Source organism: Hetaerina americana, unplaced genomic scaffold (genome assembly GCF_022747635.1).
Source record: "Hetaerina americana unplaced genomic scaffold, ioHetAmer1.1.p SCAF_11, whole genome shotgun sequence".
Taxonomy (NCBI): Eukaryota; Metazoa; Arthropoda; class Insecta; order Odonata; family Calopterygidae; genus Hetaerina; species Hetaerina americana.
In genome coordinates, this window is record NW_027286181.1 from 10,926,390 (window position 1) to 10,950,686 (window position 24,297).

Sequence of the window (24,297 nt, forward strand, 5' to 3'; positions counted from 1 at the left end):
AATTATTGGTAAACATCTTTCATTAGCATATTATTTTTGAACAGAATCTTGGAAATCATCGGAAAAATGTAAACAACAGTTATCAAAATAAAATTAAGCTTTTTTTAGTTTTAATGAAAATGAATGCTAGCCTTTATTCTTTGAGACAGAGTGCATGGTACTGAGAAGTTGAATGAATTTTTCCTGTGACTGAGACTCTAAGCCAAAGGGATGATTTATCATTATGAAGCACAACGAAAACAGTGGCTTAAATAAGGGCAAATATTTTATGTAGTTGAACATTATTGTATTAATTTTTGGGAAAATTTCTTTCCCAATTTCTTGTCCAGTGTACTCATTGAATTACTTACTCTTCTATTTAGGTGAGTCATTTAGATGAGGAGCAAGACATCAATGGTGACCTCGACGATGAAAAACCACCACAAAAGAGAAAGAGGCAGGAGCAGTCGGGAAAAAAAGACAAAGGAAGTGTGGCTTCGGGAATGTCAGTTATGATGCAACTCAGGAAATTAGCAAATCATCCCCTGCTAGTGAGGAACATTTATAGTGATGAAATTGTTCGCGAAATGGCTGTCAAACTTCAGAAAGATTCTGCGTACAATGAGACCAATCTTAACTATATTATTGAAGATCTTAGTATACTGTGTGACTATGAGCTGCACAGGTTGTGTTTGGGTTACAGGGTAAGTCAGGTTTGAAAAATCCCCTCCCAGAAGAAAGATTGCTAAAAAGTAATTATTGCTAAGCTAATGATGATTTGAAATTCTGCTCCAAATCAAAGGTATAAATGGTTGAGCAGAACCTCTGCCCTTCCATAATTTGCCAAGAAGAGATATTTTCATGGCATTGGCTTGTGTAAGGCCCCTTGTATCAGATACATAAGTGTGCACGTAATTGTTATTTTAAACATATAAAAATTTGCATGGATTACATTGTTTCCCTACATTCCCTACATCCCTATATATCATCATTTGATTATTCTCCCATTCTTTTTCTCATATCAGTTCTTATGCATTTTGCTAACACATTAATAGATTTTTTAGGATTGCTTTTAATGTTTTGTCATTGGTATTTCATTTTAAATCATTATGATTAAGGAATCTGTAGTTATTGATGGAATCAGTGTACTATTATCTTTTGCAGTCCAATGTCAATTAATTTCTTGGGTTATCCAGGGCTTATTTATGATTTTCTTTTGATAACATTTATTCCTACTTCATCATTACCATTTCTTCACTAAACATAAAATGAATAAATGTAAATGTAATGACCTGAAGCAAGTTATTGCATGGAAATGCAACTCCCAAGTCAATGCAATTTTTATTCCATGGAATAACATTAGTTGTAAATCAAAAGCAACTATGCAGAGATATTTTATGAGTAAAGATACTTTAAATTATAAGGGAAGATTTTTTAAGGCATAGGGGCTTAGTGGATGCAGCAATCATTGAACACTAATTTGTTTTTGTACTTGAGAAATCACTACAATATCAATCATGGAAGTCGTGATTGGATTATGCTGTATCCTTCCTGATCTGGAATGCCCTGCAAATTACCTTCAGTTAATGAATCCTTACACCTCCAGTGTACCCTAAATTAAACAACTATTCTTGCTTCATCATCGATCACCATTTTATGCTACCAATTGTGGGTGACCATTCTGCAGCTACGAAATCGATTTGTATTATCTTTATGGTAGATTTATGTTATATGTTGAAGGAATGCTATATATCATGGCCAAATTTCATGTGGTACCATGGTGCATGAAATTTTGGGAGTAATATCATGGAAAGTTCTTTTGAATTAGTCCCATTTTGTGCCAGCCTCCATTACCTGACAGTGACAAATAAAATGAAAGAGCTTTTTAGTTGAATGTGTACAGGGTGTGGTGCAAAAATCCAGACATATTAAACAATTTTTCCGAATATTTTTTAATTCAAATATTGAAAATTTGTACAAAATTTTTTGTGCTAAATTGTGTGTATGATTATAAACAACAAATTAATTTAATGTATCCCCCACTTCTTTGAATTCTGGCCTCTATTCTTGGTCTGAAGTATTCATTGGCCCATTTTAACGGGCCACAGTACATTTTGGCAAATGTTGTTTTATTCATTGCTCTCAATGATAAAATTTTCTAATGTCTGGACTTTTTGGTGATCCTTTTGACCATGCTCCACCCATAGTAGTGCAGTTGATTTAAATCTGGGCTGTTGGGAGGCCAGAATTCTTTGGACCAAAACTTATTCACATTGTCTGACAACCAATTTTGCACCTAATGGCTTGTATGGGCTGGTGCACCTTCCTGCTGGAAAAAACAGTTTCCATCCACGGCTCCGCTACATTAGTCAGAACAGCCAAATAAACTTCTTTGTTGATATTTTTCCATTTTTTAAAGAAATGTGGTGGCATGACATCACCCTTGGGCACAACTCCTGGCATGTGAACATTCACCAGAAATTTCATTCTGGAAACAAGATGGACATCTTCATGGTTGTACCAGCGGTTGTTCCTGCAGTTGAATTAAGCATCCACTGTAATAATTTTTTCATCAGAAGAAAATCCGATTCATACAGCAGCCTTAACCCCAGCAACCCAAAAGCAGGTTGTAACGTTTAACTCACTTTTCCCTGGCGGCTTCAGAAAGTATGTCTTATTTTAACCGTGTACAACTTGTAGTGGAGGTCCTCCTTGACCATGCCATGCATAGTCTTATCACTCACACTGACGACAATTTTCAAATTGATTGCCCTGGATCCTCAAAAATGAGCTCCTGAGTCTGTTGGATGATGTCAGGCTTCCTGATAACGTGCTTCTTCAAGTGATTTTTCCTCGCCAGTTTTGCAAAACCATTGTCAGATTTTTCCGACTCATTATACTTTGCATTGACATAATTTTGTCTTTGTTGTCATAACTTTGCACTGTTGTTCAGAGGTACCCAAAGAACTAAATTTCTTTTGATCAGTGATCAGCTCGTACACTTTCAATAATCTCGACTCTTCAGTTATACTCTGCACTTTTTCTCAGCATGGTGACTGTTTTATGGTTGAGTGTTCGGTTCATATGTCAAGTTTATTTGGGTGCGAATGGCAACCTCTTCATGTGGTGTAAAACTGTGGGAGTTTCAAATTGAGTTTTTTTCGGCCACCGTTTACATTCTTAGATGTAGATTTATGCATAATCTAATATTAATATTCTAAAGCCAGTTTTAAATTCATGCTCTTCAAACTTACAGAATATGTAATACAATTCAACTATGTTGCTTTCACTCCATCTACATTTATTAAAAAAATAAGACAAATGCGGCAGAATGATCAGTCCAGGCATTGTTTGCTCATACCATTTGGCTCAACCAATCGACCTACTTGCACTCCCAGGTTTTTAAGTCACAAATTCTTTTTCAGAGCATTAATTTGTAACCATAGGAAACAGCTCAAATTGTAATGTGTGAAAACATTAATATCATAATTAAAGATGTGTTGCCTAGGAATTTTGCGCTGGAATTATGAGCATGCTTCTAATCTCTGCCATATCAAATTTTTTCCGAGGCAAGGTATTTTTATTGTTTTCTGTCAAAATCAAATGAAATGTAGACAGCTATAATCCACCGTCACAGCATGTTTACATTGATCCTGAGGTGCTGCAAGTATGTGATATGTTAAATCAGGAATAGAGGTATAATGATTGCATTTAAAGATTTGTTAGGATTCTATTGAGTCCCCAAATCCTGTCTCAATTTCTAGATTAGAGGTTTTACTGACATATACGTAGGCCATTATGAAAGTAATGTGCATGATTTTATTGTGACCCAACTATCCATGGCAGCGTGGTAAAACCAGTCAGGAAATGTGGTGGGGGGTCTGCCCTTTCAATGCAGCTAGTCGCCAGTTTGCTCCGAGTAGTCTCAGCGGAAAGACGTACCTCAGCGTGAAGTGTGTTTTTCGACTTTGTTACACAGAGTGATGGAGTGCTTGCTTGAACAGCGATGCGCCATCAAGTTTCGTGTGCAGCTTGGAAAGAATGCAGCAGAAACATTCTTGATGCTTCATGAGTCCTTCAAGGATGACAGCATTTCAAGGTCACAGGGCGTTTAAGGAGGGCCAGGAGGTCGTCACCGATAAATCCCATTCTCGATGCCCAGCAATTGCCTGGACCAACCATTGATTGAGCATCCAGCAAATTGCTGACACCCTACACATATCCACATTTGCGGTACATGGGATAGTGACCAAGGAGCTTGAATTGCGCTAGAGCTGAGCGGAGCTTACGTGGAAAGTGTTGACGGAAGACTGAAAAGAGCTCCGACCTTATGCTGTCAATAATTGTAGGGTTTGATTCAAAATGAGCTGGACTCTCTTAGCTCTGTCTTCATAACTGGAGACGAATCCTGGATGTTCGAGTATGACCCAGAATCAAAAAGACAGAGCAGCAGCGTGTACACGAAATCATCCCCCGCCTCAAGAAAGTGCCAATGAGCCAGCCTCGCATCAAAATGATGCCCATTGTCTTCTTTGATGTCTGAGGAATTGTCCATTTTGAGTTTGCACCACAGTGAGAAACTGTCAACTCTGCATTTTACCTGGAGGTGCTCAAGAGATTGAAATGGCAGGTCGTGTGCATGAGAGCTGACATCAAAGACATGGTCAAGCTCTACCATGACAATGCCCCCAGCCACACATCCTTGATCGTCACCAACTTTCTGCCCTGGAGCACCACCCCAGTGGTCCCCCAGCCCCCAACAATTTCTGAGAGACATTCTCGTCTAGGAGTTTCAGGGTGCCCTCCAGGCATGGCAGACATGTCTCCGAAATTGTATTGATGCATGGGGAGAGTATTTTTAAGAATTTTAATCATTAGTACAAGTACAATCAATAAATCTATTTTTCGTATATCTGGGAAGTAATGAGCCATAATTATCAGTGTATTTCTTTGCTTGATGTTTTATGTTAAATTGGTATGAGCAGTCAAAGTGGGATGCACCATTTATGAACACCAAATCTAATAATGTTCTTTTTTCATTACAGAGTATCCTTGACCATAAACTCGATAAGCAATCCATTCTCACCTCGGGAAAATTTCAAAAGTTTGATGAACTTTTTCCTACGTTAAGAAGTGAAGGCCACCGGGTTCTTATATTTAGCCAGTTTATTATGATGATGGATTTAATTGGAGATTACTTGGCTTGCAATGGTTTGAGATTCCTACGACTGGATGGCTCAACTCCAGTTTCTGAACGGTAAATAAGAGGGAATTCAGTATATTTTATTACCAAATGCTAATAGGTTACTATTAGTATAAACCGTATCGTTTGGAAACGGGTTAATGCTGAAATCAACAATACCATATTTGATATTCATTACTTGAAATCAATTTATGTTGCCTGTTGAAAAATCCACTCATGTATTTCATTACTGTTTCTCTTTCGCAGTTCACTTGAGAGAAGTAATTTATCTTGGTGCTCTCTACATCGGTGATATGGTTCATTGCCTGTACATTTAGTAGATCAGTAATTTTCACATTTCTTCCATTTGTTTAAATTTCAGACAAACATTAATTGATACCTACAATGCTGATGAAGAGATTTTTGCCTTCATTTTGTCAACTCGTGCTGGAGGAATGGGTATTAATTTAACAGCAGCAGACACAGTTATTATTCATGATCTAGACTTCAACCCATACAATGACAAGCAGGCTGAGGACAGATGTCATAGGGTTGGACAGCAAAAGTAAGTGATCATTGCTTCAAAGCATTCATCTCAATAGAATAGTGTTATGCTCATGTAAACCTAGCTTGGCACCGTTATAAATGACACAATGCTTACTACACTATTATTGAAAGTTAACCTTTAAATTTAAATGGAATAAAACCTCAATAATCTGGACTATATGGGGCTATAAGGTGGGATTAGGCGAAATCTGGTTTATCCAAATTTTGACACACGTATACCCATAGAACATTTTATCCCTCTAATATTGTGTACTGTTTATGGCCAATGACAACATCCAATCCATAATTCCAATAGTTTTTAGCTAAGCTTCTGTGAATGAATTTTGTTTATTTGCTGTTATTTGTTGTGACATTGTCAGAGCTTGACTAATTATAATTTAAGTGTGAGAGTGTCAGTGTCAATCAGTACATGCCCATTTTATCTGTATTATAGATCTGAGAGTGTATTGTCAATGATTGAAAATGTTCTGTAAATGGTTCGCCAGCATTGCTATTATCAGTTATGTTTCACCATTTTCTTAAATATTCTACCTCCATCTAAACCACCGTAGCCAACCATTGAATTTTAGTGCAATAAAATTCTCAGCATGAAAGTATTCAAAAAGTATTTTATGATGTATTTTGTTTGTCAAGATCACACACATTTTAATTCTGTGTGATTGTGTTTGGACATACCACCTAACAACAGTCTCATACTATTTTGTGTCTTTCAGTTAAGTGATTTTCTGACCGAACCTTTCTATTTTGTTTAAATATAATTCAAACCTAGTAGTAAATAGAGCTGTCTCCTTCTTTTTAAGTTTGGAGAGTGTGTAAAGTGATACCAAACTCAACAGAAACCTCTGTGTCCTATTCCTCAAGAAATTTCACCTTGTTTAGTTCTCAAAGTTACATTTTCTTTTACTGGCACCCTTATTTGGTGTTATTGTGGAATATTTCTTAAGTTTTTTCTGCCAGAAGATCCCTTAATCATGTAGTAAATAGATATCTGTATATAGATATACACAAAGTTGCATTGAAAGAATTAACCATTAATTTAACATAAATGTCACGTCTGCAAAATATGTGGCATTTAAATGATCATATGGATTATGTTTCATGTGACAGTAGTTGATGCATTATTTCATATGCGCAGGCAAAATATTGATTGAAACATTATAATTATTTTCAAACTTATCCGCAAAATCTTACAAATTAAACATTTTTTTGATTGGTGCAGTAGTGCTGCTCCTCTATATACCCTTAAAAGGCTACCTGTAGTGCATGACCAGACTCAGTTTGGATTATGTACGAGTCAGGATTAGCTAGGGTTTACTTTATTGTATTCATGTCTAGCTGTTTTGGGCTCAATGCATCAGATGTAATGGCAAATGGATGTGAATGTTGGAGTAAAAAAATAGCTCGACCATTTGGAGAGTCAATGGAAGGAAGTCAATACAGTGAGTGGAGGTTGCTAATTTGATGAAAGTAACTCTTTTCTTATAACAATTAAAAATATGAAACCTGAAAACTTATGCTTTTAAAATCCAAATAAAAAATATGAAAGCCATTGGACGATGATAGACATTTTGTTCATAATGCTATTATAGAAACATCATTTTCCCAAAAACTCATGTCATTCTGTGAAACATCACATCCAAGGAAACTGACAACTTTATCATGGAAACCGGTGACTGGGAAAATACTTATTTTGTGACCTCAATAGTTATGCTAATGCCTGACTTCTGACCATGAGACAGAAAGCAGTGGGATGTGTAGGGTTGAATGGGGGAGGAGCAAGGTATCTATTAGTCAGATACCCATAGTACATATTTTATTGGGTTCCCAATTGTTCCAACCAATTCCTATGGTATAAAGTTTCCTGACTTCATTCATGTGGATTAGGGAATAGGGGGAAATATCTCCCTGTGTCCGTGGTCAATGAGAGATCTTTACTGAAATCTTAGTTTTCAGGTTAGTTGTTTAAAAAGTAGTAGAGATGTTCTTATGCTCCCATTTTGAAATTTCAACCTGATCTCCAGTTATAAATTACCCACACTCAGCTTCTGCCAGAGGTTCCCAAGTTCAAATGTTAATGCCTCTGTATGCCCCCAGGTGTAATCCTTCTGGTAACTGCCTCTCCGCCCACGATGTGACGCTATATTTAAATGCAATATAGGACTAATTGTGCCACATGAGCCCTACATTCTCCTGTCATATTAAACCTCAGGATAACATCTGTGTCTTTGCACGTGTAATTTATGCACCAAGATTGTCAGATGCAGTTTTTTTATTTGGTAGTCTACTGTTTTAGGTAGGTTTTGGATAGACTTGCAGTTTATAGATGTGAAAATTTTACCATGGTGATTAAATGTCAGACTTAACACCCTGGAAAAAACAGAAATATTCCTGTGAAGCCACTGCTACTCTAGTTATATTAAGGAAATCAAGGGAATTACTAAGTGATTGTTTTCAATATTTCCCATTCTTTCCCAAGGGATGTGACCATAATACGCTTAATTGGAAAGGACACTATAGAGGAAGGAATATACCAAATAGCTCAAGAGAAGTTGAATCTGGAGAGGGAAGTTACTACTAATGATGAAGGTAATTATCCAATTATATAAAGCTTAAGTGCATACTTAATTGTCTCTCCAAACATAATTTGGGGTTATCCTAATTTGTTATAGGTGCATAATTTTTGCATACGTATATGAAGGTTTGATTCTCATGCAGATTGATTTTTAAAACATGTTGTAAATGGCAGTTGTTTGTTTTATTTGACTATGCACCAGTCATTCTCCTATCCTTAATCGAGCTGGGTTTGATCACATTCACTTTGGAATTTATCAAAGCTGTACAGTCCTTCAATTGGCAGTTTGCAGCTTATAATTAGTGTACCAGTAGTGCACTACTAATGTTAAAATAATTATTTACTAATAATTATAATTATTCTTATCCTATTAAATAGACCAGAAAGAGAGCTGAACTAGTATTAGCAGCCAGAGTTAAAAATATTTTTTTTTCTATTTGTCTTACAGGGACAGAAAATGTTTCTGAGGGGAAGAAGGAAGGCATTCTTCGTTTGTTAAAACAAGTTTTGGGTCATGATTTCAGAGGAGCCTCCCAAGCAACATAGTTTCACGTGGTTCACAATTGCAAATTGGTGTATAATTCTATTGTTCACAATTTAAAAGTATATTTATTCATGTTTTGAATTCAAATCTCTTTGTGTCTCCTGATGAAAAGGATCTCATCCAACCAGCATTGATGTGGAAATTAGTAATGATTGTTCACTTTATTGTAATAATGTTTTATTGTTGTATATCTGTGTTACGGACTGTGTTTTATTCATGTTTACCAAGATGTGAGCCACTTGTTGAAATGATATAAGCAAATTGGGCCCCGCTTTGTTTCAGGCTGCATGTTTTTAACGCAATTTATGTTCCTTGTTGTTAGAATCTGCCAACATGTAGACTTGTATGTGTGTCCTGTTGTTTGGATTCGTCATTATTTCTTTCCTGAGTATTGGTACAGTTAGCTGCAGAAGTTTTTAAAGTATGATGAAGAAAGTGCTCAGTATGGGTGAAGTATTTCCATTTGTGTTTGTAATAATAATAATTCGTGTTTATCTTGCTTTTATTTATTGTGTTAGTTGTGTTATAAGGAATAAGTTTATGTATTAGTATAAATTAATAATGGCATTTATCCAATTATTATGAACTCCCAATCATGAGGTGTAAATTTTGTGCTGAAATTCATGAGTAATAGTTAATAGATTGTTTATTCCTGTTACATTGATTGTAAGCAGCTAAAAAGAGTAGGAACTAAGGCCTCGGTAATTATTTATTGCACAAAGCTCAAATATTATTTTGCAGTGTTGTGATATTAAGGGAATATTTTCAGTGAAGATTAGTTTAGAAAACACATTCCGCACTCTCACATGCCATCTTTATTTTTTCTATTTATCGGTTCAATGTGTTAGGGGAGAATTATATTAACGAAGAGTGATGATGATGTGTGTGCTGATCTGTTCCTGTAAACGTACAATTCTTTTCACTAAATCAGGGCAATCTGGGAATACTCTTGATGAATATATGTGTTAATGTCAACACAATATACCGTTGTAGGTTGCATTTGGTACTGATGCTGTAATATTAACGGTACAATTTGGAAACAATTATAAAGAGACCTTAACACTCTTGTCAATTTGGCCTAATTTGTTATAAATAAAGTCGTGTGTGAAAATAATAGATTTCAAGCATGCTCTTGCCCTATGTACTTATGAAGAATTCTTTTTTCTAATCTGCTCAAATGTCTGATATTCAAAATGGCCATGATAACATGTCACATTGCTATTTGCTTGAAGGTGTGACTTTGAATTAATTTGAAGTAACTCCAGCATCATTACAGCGGAGAAATTTTTCTTTGGGATAAGAATAAGTGAGATGGTGTAATGATTGGTGTCCATATTGGATTCCAAGTTTCATATGCTTTGTCTCTAACTGGATATCTTGCCCAATTTGATGCATTTTATAAGGCTCTAACATCAGTGTATAAATTCCAGTATGGAGTAGACTGATTGGCATTTGTCCTTCCTGCCATGGTTGATAATTGTTATTCAATTTCATGGGAAATGAGTAAAGGTGAGGTAATTAGACTAGCTGATATTTTGTATCCCATCCTGATGCTCTCTAAGCATATGTAATTTAATATGTTTATAAAAATCAATGTGCACATTGAAAAATGAATTACAGAAATAATGTACTTTTTATATGACTCTCTTTCATATTTGGATTTAGAAAAAATGTGATAGAAATGTTCTTGAAAGGAGATAAAGGGGAAAGGTCATTTCAATGGATTGAAGAAGGAAACATTTACTTCTGGTGTGCAAAAATTCTTGTTTTGTAAACTTGGTTTTTTTATTCATTAATTTAAGTGAAAATACATTGATGTAATGGATTCTGTTAGGCATTTTATTTGTTGGACTCGCATGCTTATATTTGGTCTTGAGATATATATGTATATATATATATATGTGTATATGTATATATATGTATATATATATATATATATATATATATATATATATATATAAAATATCTTCGAAATGGAACGCTCTTCGGTGACACACAAATATATAAAAACACAGATGTAGATTTTTAGAATATAGAGACACAAAGAAAGGACACTCACAATTTGTTATTTTACGTTTCGACAGCACGGCTGTCGTCTTCAGAATCAGAAGACGACAGATTCTGAAGACGACAGCCGTGTTGTCGAAACGTAAAATAACAAATTGTGAGTGTCCTTTCTTTGTGTCTCTATATTCTAAAAATCTACATCTGTTTATATATATATATATATATATATATATATATATATATATGTATGCTAAGTGTAGCAGTCATTTGGTCACTGCAGTGCACTATATATGTTGGAGATTGAAGGCCATGAATGTGTGGGGAAAACCAGAAAAAATCAGGGAATTTGTTAAGATAGAGTTAATTTTAGCTTCTTTTCTGTTGTTTTGAGTGGTGAGAATTAGTAGTGTAGGTAGCAGAGGTTGTATCTTCAAAGAAAGAAAGTCGACTGACAAATAAAGCATGAAAGTATTGGCATGACAGAATGAGGTCAGTGTTTCCCCATATGCCTCCACTGGTGTCTCCTGCTGCTTTGTGTTCACAACTTTTATTTGCATTCTCCAGCATGTTCATATCAGCTGGTATTAAAAATTGTAACTGGGCATGGGTAAAAAATACAAGATCCATTACCAATCCATTCAGTGACTGAATTGATAATGGGATATCAACAGTCGCTATAGTTAACAAAAATGTTAATGCATTTTCAAAGATATTATCACCTTCTTTGAACCTAAATGTTTTGTTTATGTAAAGATTAATGCCTTGGCAATGTTTGAAGTACAATTTTTATGATTTTTCAAGCTTCAAAGTCTGAAGTTGAACGTACAAAATTTATGAATACAGAAATACTACAGGATAATTTTTTGTCAGATCTTACGTCACCAGAGTTGGTCATGGTATGGCAAGTAAATATAATTAGTTTCTGATATTGATATTTTTGAAAAGCATAACAAATTGTTTTAAGATGTTGTCTGTCCAAAATATTGAGGGATAACTACTTTTTTATATTGAAAGGAACAAGTTTTACAAGATGTAGATTCCACGAAATGTTGCTTTTAAATTTATGATTAATCTAGTTCAAAAGTCAGCGGAGTTAAATGCAAGCGCATAAGTATAATATTCATTCATTAGAATATGCCGAATGGCCTTTACTTTGTATTTGGTTATATTGTTTGAAGTTTGTAATGTTACATGGACAGAAATGGGAGTAGTATTATTATTCTGCAACTTGATGAATATATTGAGCCTAAACCCACATAGATTCCCATGCACCATGAAAAATTATAGGCAACATAAATGAATAACATTATTTTTGTGACAAAAATACATAGGTGCAGCAGGCTTATTTTTTATGAAATGGAAATGATTATCTGCAAAATGAAAGTACAGTTCATCTACTCTCAAAATGAAAGGTTTTGGCATGCATGTTACATAGGGTGATGTTTACTTTGTTAAAGCTTGTAGAATGCAATTTCCTTATTATCATTCAAGGAACTATTAACCAATGTCAACCTGGTGTTACTAAGCTTGTGAATTCAACTTACTACTCTTAATAATTGTGAAAAAAGGCAGACTTAGATTGCCTGGACTCTTGGAAACCATCTTCCAATAGTAGGAACTTAAGAAATTTTCAACTTAAAAAGGCTCTAAATCCCCTCGTAAATTCATGTGTATTTAAGGTAACACTTTCCAATATTTTTTGATTGATAAGGCAATGAACCAGAGTACACCAAAGGTGAAACTATGTAGGTTCAATTGACTTAGGTGTGTCATTTTTCAGTGACCACCTTCCTCACATTGTTAACCCACAGATTAAGAGATTAATCATTATGCTTGAAACACTTTAAAACATTAATATTTACCTTCAACACATGCAGGGTTGACAAAAGCAGATACTTAAGATTTGATAATGTAAATCTTTTCCAGGGCCTACCCTATCTCAAAATGCATTATTGAAATTTCAATAATCTAAATCTAAAATTTATTATCTCACGAAAAGTATTGCATTCATTCATTCTTTCTTTAGAAAACATTCCCAATGAAGTCCTTAAGTATTACTTTATCTTGGTACAATTTTCCCAGGAAGTGACTATCCTTTCGGTTTATAGAGAATTCCATTTACACAGGTGTAGTCCAACGAGTGTATAGTCCTGGGTACTGATTGTAGGCCCTCGGTTCGGCACTAGGTGATGCCTCGGCTCACCCTAAGCTGTGACCTTTTTGGGTAGTAGTACTATTTGAGAAACTATAGGCAACATAAGTAAAGGAATTGGCAGCCAAACCTGATATGTGAATTAAACATGAAATCAACCCTCGGGTTGACTATGGCAGTTGGTGTTTCATATACACAGCAGAGACTAGTCAAAAGCATTCTCCATCAATGTGCTGAGTGTGTTCATCTACATGGTGTGCTTTGTCTCTTTTGCATATATTGTATATTAGTGTGATTGATGGACCATGGCCACATGTTTAGAATCCCAATGAATCCTGTGTGTGTACGCGTGCAAATTACAAAGGGTCACAAGCCTGGGTTAGAGAATGGGGACCCATGTTTTCTGTTACTTTATTATCTTTCCATATAATGTTCGTTAAATAGTTTCATGTCTTTATTGAATTCCTCTTCCTCCCCCATTTTTTGCCTGCAGAGTATGGACCTAGAGATAATCCTCTTTCTGTATTGTACATTTATGGCCATATACACCTCTTTATTATTGCTGCTAGTTTAGACAGAAAGAGAAAATTACGTCAGGTCTGCTTAGATTTCATGGAAAATAGTATTAACCTTGGATTAATTGGCAAATTTTATAAAAATAATGAAAGAAGAAAGGCGAACTATGCCAATGGGATAGATGGCATCCCCAGAGAACCACTGTTAATAGTTAAGAGAACTGAAACCTAGGGTTTTTATAGCCTTAGGTTCATTACAGTTAGTTTTTCAGTGTCCTGCTGAGGCAGGGTGTGTTATTGATGGACCCTGGAACAATACGTTACTGACGCATTACAAAATATCAAACCCCATATTACAATAACTCGTTGTTTAGTTCTGGATATTCTCTGCCTTCCTTGATTCCATTCACAATACCTGTTTTAGTCCTCCATCCCCAGGATTTTCTTATCTATTGGATAACATATCCTCTCTATTACTTCCTGCATCCACTTCTTTTGACTTTTTCAAAATTTTCCCAAAATTCATCTTTTGAAAGTAAGTGGGGAATTGATCAGGCGTGTGAGATTTTGGCAGTCAAACTTAGCCAGTCTATGAAGGAATTGCGGTCATTACTCATTAAATGAATTTTAGCAGTAATTGGGTAGTTCTGAGGTGTCAATCAATGACAAGGAATTAATGCAATGGTGTCCTCAAGAAACAGTAAGGCAGAGATAAGTATTTACTCTGTGGAGCATGAATTAGAGAAGATGGAACAGTTCATCTGAGGAAGTGGTTTTAGTGAAATTGTGCAAAGAAATAATAATAATAAAAGAAGAAATTAGGATAAGATGCTATTACAAAGAGAAGTGAGGATGTTGACTTTCAAAAGCCAGTCGGCCAATGGCTTACAATTTTTGCATTAAAAAAGTGGTGAAATAGGAGTGGAAGATAATCAATGCAAACAAACCAAGGTAATGAGGTTTCCTGGAAGTAGGACACTTGAAAAGTTAAGGGCATAAACTACTAAACTTGTATAGCAGATAGAAAAATTTACCAATGTAAAGTGTTTTGGAGAGAGCTGCTTGGGATGGAAGAAGATTTGCTCTTAGTAAAAACCCTTGACAAAGTGGGGGCATTTGTCGACAAGGACTCTGAATAAGGATATACAGAATAGACCAGTGAGCACTTTTATATGTAAATTAGTTGGGTATGGCCTGAAATCTTGGTTTGTTGAGGCAAGAGGATAAAGGTAGATAGGAGACTTTTGAATATGAAGGTTGAAAAGCATGGAAAACTGGCTGAAATGAAAACAAATGTGGAAGCACTAGGCAAGGTGGAGGATGAGGGAGGGTAGCTTATTACACAAAATTCAAACGAGGCAAGATAAGTGGATGCAGATTATTTTGATTAGGATGAAATTGGGGGTGTACAATGGGATGGTGGATTGTTTTGATGTGGGGTGGGCACCCTGTTTCTTTGCATATATTTCTACAAAAAAAAGGAAAAACTTTGATAAAAAATCAATAGTAATATATAATTTCAAGCCTCAGATAATGAAAGTAAGTTAATCTCACAAAAAAATTAATGATACACCCAACATTTAAAAGAGAGGTTCTCCATAACTTGCAGAAAAAAGATGAAGTAAGTATGCTGAATTTTACAAATGATATCAATGCATCGACTGTTGGTTGAAAATCAACGAATTCTCCAAGAAGTAAAAAGCAATAAAACCTTTTCTTTTGAAAATTAGAACGTTGTGGTGCGCGATCTGAATGAGTCCACAGAAAACTGGAAAGCAGCCAGATGAATGATTTGGTGCACGACAGGTAAATGAGAATAATGAACACAGGTGAATCCTGAGTGAATGTAAATCATTAAAAATTAACAAACTCGATTTAAATTAGCCATTTTAAGGTAATTCGTATATTTTTAATAGTTAATTATCCATTACTGAGCATTTCCTACAGCGTTTAAATCCGCAAAGGACGCAGATATTAACACGGGGAATTTTATTCTCGTGCTAATAATGCTATTCTCATGCTCGAGCATTTTTGTCCGGGTGGACAAAAACAAAATATTAACCAGGAAAGGAAAATTATATATAAGTACTCATTAAGGTATTCGAATATCAACGAGGAACTATGAAAATATCTTCCAATGGTATTTCTTAACAGCCGCCACAATCGGATATCGATATATCTCTCGAAAACTGCTCGAGCAATTATTTCAAAATCAACTGGTAGATAAACTTCATTCATGAGTTAGTCTATTTCTTAATCAATTTTCCGTATGACAGTTAGTGTTTGCTTCTCTTCAGAATGAGGACATGGAATTTTTGTAACATTATCAATTTTTAGCGATCGATAGTGAGGTGAGTGACAACATTCTGAAATCACCCTCGAAGGCTTGTTATGAGTACCTATGCTGTGTTCGTGGTCAGGTGTTGGTGTTTCCCTTTACGAGTTGTTCCCTTTGTAAAATCTCTTTTCGTATTATGCTTATATCATCATTAGGAATATCTTTAATGCGTGCATTACACCGTTCACCATCGTCGTGTGACTTATGTGCACATTTGATTTTTGAATGGTGATTTGACAGGAAAAAATCAACAATTTATCGCGTGCAACCATGGAAAAAAGGTTATCCGAGGCTCCTGCAAGGAATCACACCAGTTTCAATGAGACTTAAGCCATTTGGAGTTTTTATTTTTGTATTGTATTAGACTTACGATGTTGTCACTATGGCAAAATGGAAGTAAACTGCTGCATGGTAGGAAATTTCCGTTGAAATAATAATGATTTGACAGTGGTAACTGGAATTGTAATGTTGAAGTGAACAAAAATTTGAGAAGCTACGAAAACATTTTTCTATTCACAGTGCCACTACTCTTAAGAGGAATCGTCATCCGCCTCAAACTATCATTTTGATCACGATCCATCCTTCGAACTAGAGAGATTTTCCGTTGGAACCAAAGAATATCGAATCGTATCTGAATTGCAAGAGGAATGTTTTGGGATAATAACACACTTCTATGACATCTAGCTCATCATAAGGTTTTGACTCTCTTCTTTACTCTGTCGTTCGGCATGGCAATTCAAATTAAAAACTTGATATCTCTAATTTTAGTGAGGTACCATGTAGAATTTCAGTTTACATAGTGGCAAGTTGAATGTTCATCTGTTGAATAGCTGATATAGCATGCAAATTATAATTTTTCTTGTTAATTTCTGACCCACTTGCTAATTTAAATTCTATGTAAAATATATTGATTTATTGAAAAGTTTCCTTCAATAGCATTCAAAGGCTACCATTTTTATTAAAATATCTTCTTTACCAAATTTTATCTAATAAATACCTTGACCAGTGTTCACTGTATTCCATTTACCTGCAGTGACTGAATTGTATTTTTCCTTCTTCTAAAGTGTCACGTAATATCCTGTTTTCTCATTTAGAATGTGTATCATTATAATGGAATTCCAAATGTAAAAAAATAATATTTTGAAACACCAAAATTTATAATTGTCATCTAAGGTTATATGCATTGATATCATTTGTAAAACTCAGCATCGTAGATATTTTTGCAGCAAGTTTTGGAAAAATCTTAGTTTTTAATTGCAGGAAATTCATTCTTTTAGGTTGATATATAGAGGTTTATGTAAAAGACAATCGTACCCACCCCACAAAATCTATGCCTCACCTATAATAACCATCGCCTCCCCCAAAACTCCAATGCCTACTCAATAGAACACATTATTATTACTAAGCAATGTACTGGCTAAGGTAGGTTTTGGATGGACACAACTACCTAATAAATATTTTGTGATTCCTAACGAATTACAATCCAGCCACCTACTCTACATCAGGTCCCTCTTTATCTATGTGTACTTCCTTCCTTCCTTCATACTGTCCTATATCGCTATCCTGTTCCTGCCTTTTCCTCGTGTGCCTAACATGTTCCCCTCTATCACAGTCTTCAACATCCCACTACTGACCAATGCGCCCTTCATCCATTTTTCTGACCTTAGAATTTCTCTCAACAAACCCCTCTCTTTGCCCACCATACCAAGTACTTCCTCGTTTGTTTTCTTCTCTGTCCATTTCACTTTCTCCATTCTTCTCCACACCCACATTTCAAAAGCCTCCAGTCTACGTCTATCCTCCTGCTTCAATGACCACGTTTCCGCACCGTACATAGCCACGCTCCATATCAAAGTTTTTATGCATCTTTTCTTAACATCCTTACTCAACGTCCCTGTCATCAACTCCCTCCTCATTGTGAAAGCCTCCTTACCTAGCAATTCTTCTCCTTATGTCCCTGCTACTTAGACCGTGTTGGTCCAAAACACTTCCAAGATAAGTTAACTGTTCTACGTGCTCTAAATTGTGCCCTCATATTTTAATGTTTACCTTAGCCTTTTTCTTTCTGGAAAATCGCATAACCTTTGTTTTATTAATATTGATTCTCATCCCACTGAGTGTCCAGTTCACTCAGCAATTCTTGCACCTCATTGGTTGACTGACAAACTAAAGCTTGGTCATCAGCAAAGCTGATTTTACGAATTCCCCACCCACTTTCATTCCTACCTCCAGTTCTTCCCATGCCTCTTTAATCATTTCCTCTGCATACAGGTTGAACAGCAACGGTGATAATGGGCAACCCTGCCTTACACCTCTTTCCAATACTGCCAATCTGGACTCCCCATTCTCCACTTTTACCTGAGCAGTCCGAGACATATACAGGTTGCAGATTAGCCTCCTATCCCTCCAATCTACTTCTCTTTTCTGCAATATACTCATTAGTTTTTCCCAATTTACTCTATCAAATGCTTTTTTGAAAACTACGAAACAGGCAAAAACCTCCAGGTTGTAATCTATGTTCTTCTCGATTAATAATCTCATTACTGCAATGGCATCATGTGTACCTCTCCCCTTCCTAAACCCAAACTGATCATCCTCTAAGTAATCATTTGCCCTATTCTCTATCCTTTATGATCCTGAGAACAACTTTAGTGGTGTAGGATATCAAACTTATTTTCCCGTAGTCCTCACATGATGTAGCCTTTATCTTTTTCAGAATAGGAAATAACACTGATCTCACAAAGTCTTCCAGCCAGATTCCTTCCTCATAAATACTATGGATCAGCCCATATAGCCTCTTCCTTTCACATTTTCCTAAGCATTTTAATAGTTCCGCGGGAATGTTATCCCCCCCCACGGCCTTATTTATTTGCATCTCCCTTAATGCCCTTTATATCTCATCGTCGAGTATGCCTGGACCTGAAGTATCTTCCTCTGTGTCATGTTCGTTTTCTACATGTAACCTTGTTGGTCTAAGTTATTTACCATACAGTTCTTCTATATATTGATTCCATCTCTCTTGGATTCTTTCTGTGGTGACTATTATCTTACCCGAATTATCTCAAACTGTTACTACAGATCTTCCTTTCTTACTTCCCGGTAGTGATTTAACCATGCTGTATAGTGCACCAATTCCACCATTCTTATGCTAACATTCCACATTCTCACACTGCATCTTCCACCATGATTCTTTTGCTTTATTCGTTGCCCGTTTCAATTAATTGTTTAACTGTTTGTACTTCCTTTTGCCTAACTGTGTTTATATTTTTCTATTTTCTCCTCTCATCCATCTTTGTAATCATCTCATCCGTGATCCATTGTTTCCTAGTCCTTTTCGCATAAACGGTTCTAATAGTGTCTTTTACAGGTTTTGATAACCCTTCCTTGATACATTCCCATTTTTCTTCAACAGTACTTAGCTATATACCATCCTCTATGATTTTCTCTACAGCCGGCTGATACTTCTTCTTTGTCAATCCATTTAATGCTTCTACATTCCATTTTCTAACTCGCCGCCCCTGCCTTATCTTTTTGAAACGGATGCGACACTTCATGACAACTAAATTGTGGTCAGAGTCCACATCCGCTCCTGGGAAACTGAATTGATCACTCTGTTCCTGAATCTGTGCCTAACCATTATAAAATCTAACTCATACTGTTCCAAGTCACCTGGTATTTTCCATGCATACCTATACCTTTTGTGGTTTTTAAACCAAGTGTTGTGATGACTAAACCCTGTCCTCTATAGAAATCGATTGCTTTCTCCCCACGGTCATTCCTCGTACCTAAACTGTAGTTTCCCACCTTATCACCATCTCTTACTTAACTCGCCTACCATGGCATTCCAATCCCCCATCACTATCAAATGTATCCCTGCAGGAGCACACGTGATTATGTCCTCTTAACTGATAGTATATCCTTTTGACTTCTTCCTCATGATTGCTCAGCGGCATGTATCCCTGAACAATGGCCAAGTTTGTCGGTTCTGCTTTTATCTCTACTAGTAATATTCTATCCGTTGCTTCCTCTCTACATTGACTACGCTTCTTCCTACCTCTTTATTCAATATTATGGCAACCTCTTGTGGGCTCTCTTCCCTACCACTCTATTATTCTACCTGTATAACTATCACTCCAGTAATCCCTGCTATCCTTCCATCTCACCTCGCATAGACCTAAAATATCTATATTGCCCCTTTCCATCTCTCGATTAATATTCTCTAATTTTCCTGCCCTTGACATTGTCCTTAAGTTCCTATTCTAACTAATTTGGTCTTCTTCTGCATCTTCTGTCCTGCTGCTGTCAATTTTCCCTTACAAGGGTATCGTGGGATGACAACCGCTAAAGCCTTGCCTCCCCCGCTGCTGGGCATGACACACAAACGTTTGGGCCGAGCCCCATAGTTACCATGACTCATATTCTCAACACACAGTTATAAGAAGGTTAGATTAGAAATGGGATGGATACACATGATGCCATAAGAATAAAGAAGTTAGTAGCAGAAAGAAGCATAGAGTATAAACCGGATATATTATCACGCTTAATTGAGTAAAAAGGGTACAAGTAATGGAAATATTTCCAAAAATGGAAGTAGACTGGAGGAATCGACGACTTAGGTAGATCCTGCACTTGATTCTGAGTGTACAAGTGTGGATAGCAGATAGAGATTTTGAATGGTCAGTGCTAGTGATGGGATATTCATTATCACATATTCTTTTTAAAATATGTATATGTGGAGAAAATTGTGCGGAAGGGACTGGAGTAGACTGGATCATGCTTTTGCTAACCAGTAACCCAAAGGTTTGCACACATTCCTAAGTGGATTACAGAGTCACTGTGTTTGGAATGGGATGATAATTCATTATAAGAAAACAGAGGTAATGAAGTTCTCAATTAAATGGGAAGGCAGAAATAAATATTAAATATGGGGGATAAAATTATACTATAATGATATTATTAACCAGTTGTTTAGGAAGTGCTTAAGAAGAAGGTGGGCAAAGTAGTAAGAGCATTTAAGTAAGAAGTGTGTACGTAAAGGAGCTTATTCAAAGAAGCAGGAGTTGATGACAGGTACCTTTAGAAAAGATTAGTTAAGCCATGCAAAGTTTCATGGTTATTTACCCAAGAAGAGAAAGTCTAAGCTAAACATTAAAATAGGAGGGCTAAAACTAGAGCACATGGAACAGTTCACATAACTTGGAAGCGTTTTGGACCAAAATGGTCAAAGTAGTGGGGACATAAAAAGAAAAATTGACCTAGGCAACAAAGCTTTCACCAGAAGGAGAGAATTGACGACAGGGACGTTGAGTAGGAATGCTAAGAAAAGGCTTGTTATGGAGTGTAGTTATGTATGGCTCAGAAACATGGTCATTGAAGCAGGATGATAGGGATAGATTTGAGGCTTTTGAAATGTGGGTGTGGAGCAGGTGAAGTGGATACAAAGGAAAACAAATGAAGAAGTTAAGGCATGGTGAGGGATGTGAGGGGATTTTTAGGAGAAATCATTAGGAGATAGCAGAAATGAATGCAGAGCATGTTGATTGGCAGTGAATGTGAAAGACCGATAGCGGGGAGAATGCTAGGTAATCGAGAAAGGGGCAGGAATAGTATAGATGTTGGATGGAATTAAGGCAGGAAGGAAGTTTGCAGAGATATAGAGAGACTTTATTGTAAAGTAGGATGTTGCGTTGTGTTTTGTTAGGAGAAGCATGGGAATTATATGGTAGTTTGTGTCCATCCAAAATCTGCCTTAACTGGTAGATTACCTATAATAGTAATATGTAGTTTAGTTTATGAATTCTATCAATTTTTACACCAATCCTGGTATTGAAATCTTTAGAATATTAAATATGAAGTGTTGAGGTGTTAAATATGATATTCCAACCTATTTCCAAAATGGGTTTCAGAAAATGAAGGGTACTTAACAAGGGGAGAGGATTATATTTGGTGACCCACGATACTTGGAAATAAATAGTTATCTGAAACTCTCCAAAACCTACCTTTAAAATAGGTAAAATATCCTGATTGATTGATCTTAGTTGATCACAGTAAATATTTCTGAACACATTCAAGAATCGAAAGGTATTAAGCTCTTTTGGATTGCCAATTGTGGCTATGACAATTTTGAATGCTTGCACTATTGTGTCAACTGTTTTTTTTATTGGTTATTATTTTTAGCCCCTGTGATTTAGTGAATTTCAGTGTCCTAATGGGACATTCTGAATGAAGCAACATTTCAAATCCTTTTACAATTGTGTTAATCAGTCATTCTTTGTTAAACTTTTAATTTTAATTTTCCATTCATCAGATTTTCAAGTCCAACATTTTACATGCATGTGACGAAAGGATAAACTGGACTACTTAGAAAGCTTTGAAGCTTCAATGTATTAATAATGTTGAGTTTGCTTTCTCAATATGTATCCAATAAGGATAAGCCTATTTGAGACATAAGCCTGTAAGAGAAAGATAAAAACCCCTAAAAAATTGTGTATTATTTTTAGGTGGATATGCTTAGGATGGGAAAAGGAGAAAATATGATCATTAATGAAAACATAGTTTAGTCAGTATTTTTGCTCACATTAGAATGACAATACTATTTCTCTTTTTTCTTCATTTAGTGATGAGCATGTTTGTACAGGTATTTGTACTCCAGACAAAAGTCTATACTAGGTTCTAGTGTACCTACTTGCATCTCCTGATGAGTGTAGGGCTGTTTTAGACTAAATTACATCTCTTGCATACATCACCTTTTCATCATTGAAACTAAAACAGTCAACAGAGTAGTCACTTTTAAGAATATAATGATAAAGACAATTTTCGCAGTAATCATTCTATCATATAAGATGAATACATGAATTCCATTAAACTCAAAATAAATTTCAGCAAATTTTCATGAAAACTTCCCCAAATTTTCATTAAGCATTGTGGTGAACATTTTTATGAGCCAAAAATAAAATAATTGTTGGGGACAGCGAGTAATTTTGTTCAATGGTATTTGGAAAAAAATATCGAATGGTTCTGCATCATATTCCTTTCTCGCTTTATTCTGCCCCAATCAGCACCCCGGAGTATTGTGAGTGTGGTTCAAATTTGCTATTCAAACTTGGAGATTTGTGATGACGGTAGGAATTTTCTGCGGACGCCATTCAACTGTGTCAACATGATAGGTCGAATCTTCTATAGCCGCAAAACTTAAATTTTTTGAGCGGAATTTACATGTTGCATTGACAGTTTTTTAAATGTATTTAGTTTCATCATCATCAAAATGACAATCTTCGAACAGAAGCAGTAGTCATTGTTTTATTTAAATTAACATAACATTTTATGAGACTTCTTAACAAATCGCCGCGTTGAGAAGATATTTTTGGGGGGGGGGGGGGAGATAAGATTACTCAAGCATGCCACTAGCGCGTGACTTGAGGGAGTATTTCAGTCAGACACGAATGAAATTAAAAAATGGTGACAATGAAATACTTCGAATCTTCACTGACAGTGTCCAGGAATAAGTAGTTCGTTAGGTTGTTATTTATTTACATTGTGATATTTGCTACTTTTTTCATTTTCTCAATTGGTTTCGGTGATATACATTTGCCGGTTGTATGTGGTGTGCATATCGGGCGGAATTTTGAATGTCCTTTCCTTCTACTTATTAGTACAAGACGACAGCCGGTAGATGGCTCGTGAAGGAGTGGAACTGGGATGTGTGGAGGAAATAAGTAGCATAGACCCTCAACTGAGGACGCCCAAAATTTGTTAGGGTTCAGCTGAGCCAAAGCTTTGTCGGAGAACTATGTAATTTTTCGTTTCATAAGTCATTAAACTTACAACTACTGGACGAGAACCACCGAGGGAAAGTGTAACGGCTCCCCGCAATATTTTTGTAAGTCTCTAGCGGTTAGGTGTTTTTTTTTACCGTTTGGAATTTTGGCTAATGAGTTTCATTCGAGTTCTTCTTTGTCCAGAATGCACGCCTGACGAACGGATGGAAGGCAGTGCGCCTGCGCTTTTATGCTGAATCCCCATACGCGAAATGGAGGACCTAAATCCAGATGTGGTCACCGAACAGCCGCGGAGGAAGCAGGACGGAGACGAACCTGGGGAAGTACTAGCGTGTTGTAGTGGTTGTCAAGGCATCGTAGACTGTTGCTGGTGTCTGACTGAATGTGCAGACACCTATGAAGCTTGCTGCAATGGATGATGCTACAACGGCCACTTTGAATGGTTCAAATTTGCAGGCTTCAGTAATGAAAACAAGGACAGATAGAAGAATGGTGAAATAGCTGCAGTAACAATTCCTGAAAGAAAGATGTTATGTATGTGACGGTCTCCTCGAGGAGGCAGAGTGGTTAATGTCTAACAATTCTGTCACGAAGAAAAACGAAATGACAAAGGAAAATACAATTCTGTATTTACTTAAACCCAATGGTATTTATAATTGGTGA

At 36.1% G+C, this 24,297-nt stretch overlaps 1 protein-coding gene and 1 long non-coding RNA gene across 2 annotated transcripts in view; both read left to right on the plus strand.

Annotated features, from left to right (window-relative positions):
• Positions 1 to 10,650, plus strand: part of Etl1 (SWI/SNF-related, matrix-associated actin-dependent regulator of chromatin, subfamily a, containing DEAD/H box 1) — a 31,006-nt gene extending 20,356 nt beyond the window's left edge. The window contains exons 13-17 of the mRNA XM_071599396.1: positions 363 to 683; positions 5,025 to 5,236; positions 5,544 to 5,726; positions 8,205 to 8,314; positions 8,749 to 10,650. Coding sequence (XP_071455497.1) covers positions 363 to 683; positions 5,025 to 5,236; positions 5,544 to 5,726; positions 8,205 to 8,314; positions 8,749 to 8,846 — 924 coding nt within the window. The 3' untranslated portion in view covers positions 8,847 to 10,650. The remainder of the gene's footprint in view (positions 1 to 362; positions 684 to 5,024; positions 5,237 to 5,543; positions 5,727 to 8,204; positions 8,315 to 8,748) is intronic.
• Positions 10,651 to 15,924: 5,274 nt separating this feature from the next.
• Positions 15,925 to 24,297, plus strand: LOC139700927 (uncharacterized). Its single transcript, XR_011703905.1, has 4 exons — positions 15,925 to 16,267; positions 16,376 to 16,551; positions 23,509 to 23,735; positions 23,818 to 24,297. It is a non-coding gene; the product is annotated as an uncharacterized lncRNA (long non-coding RNA).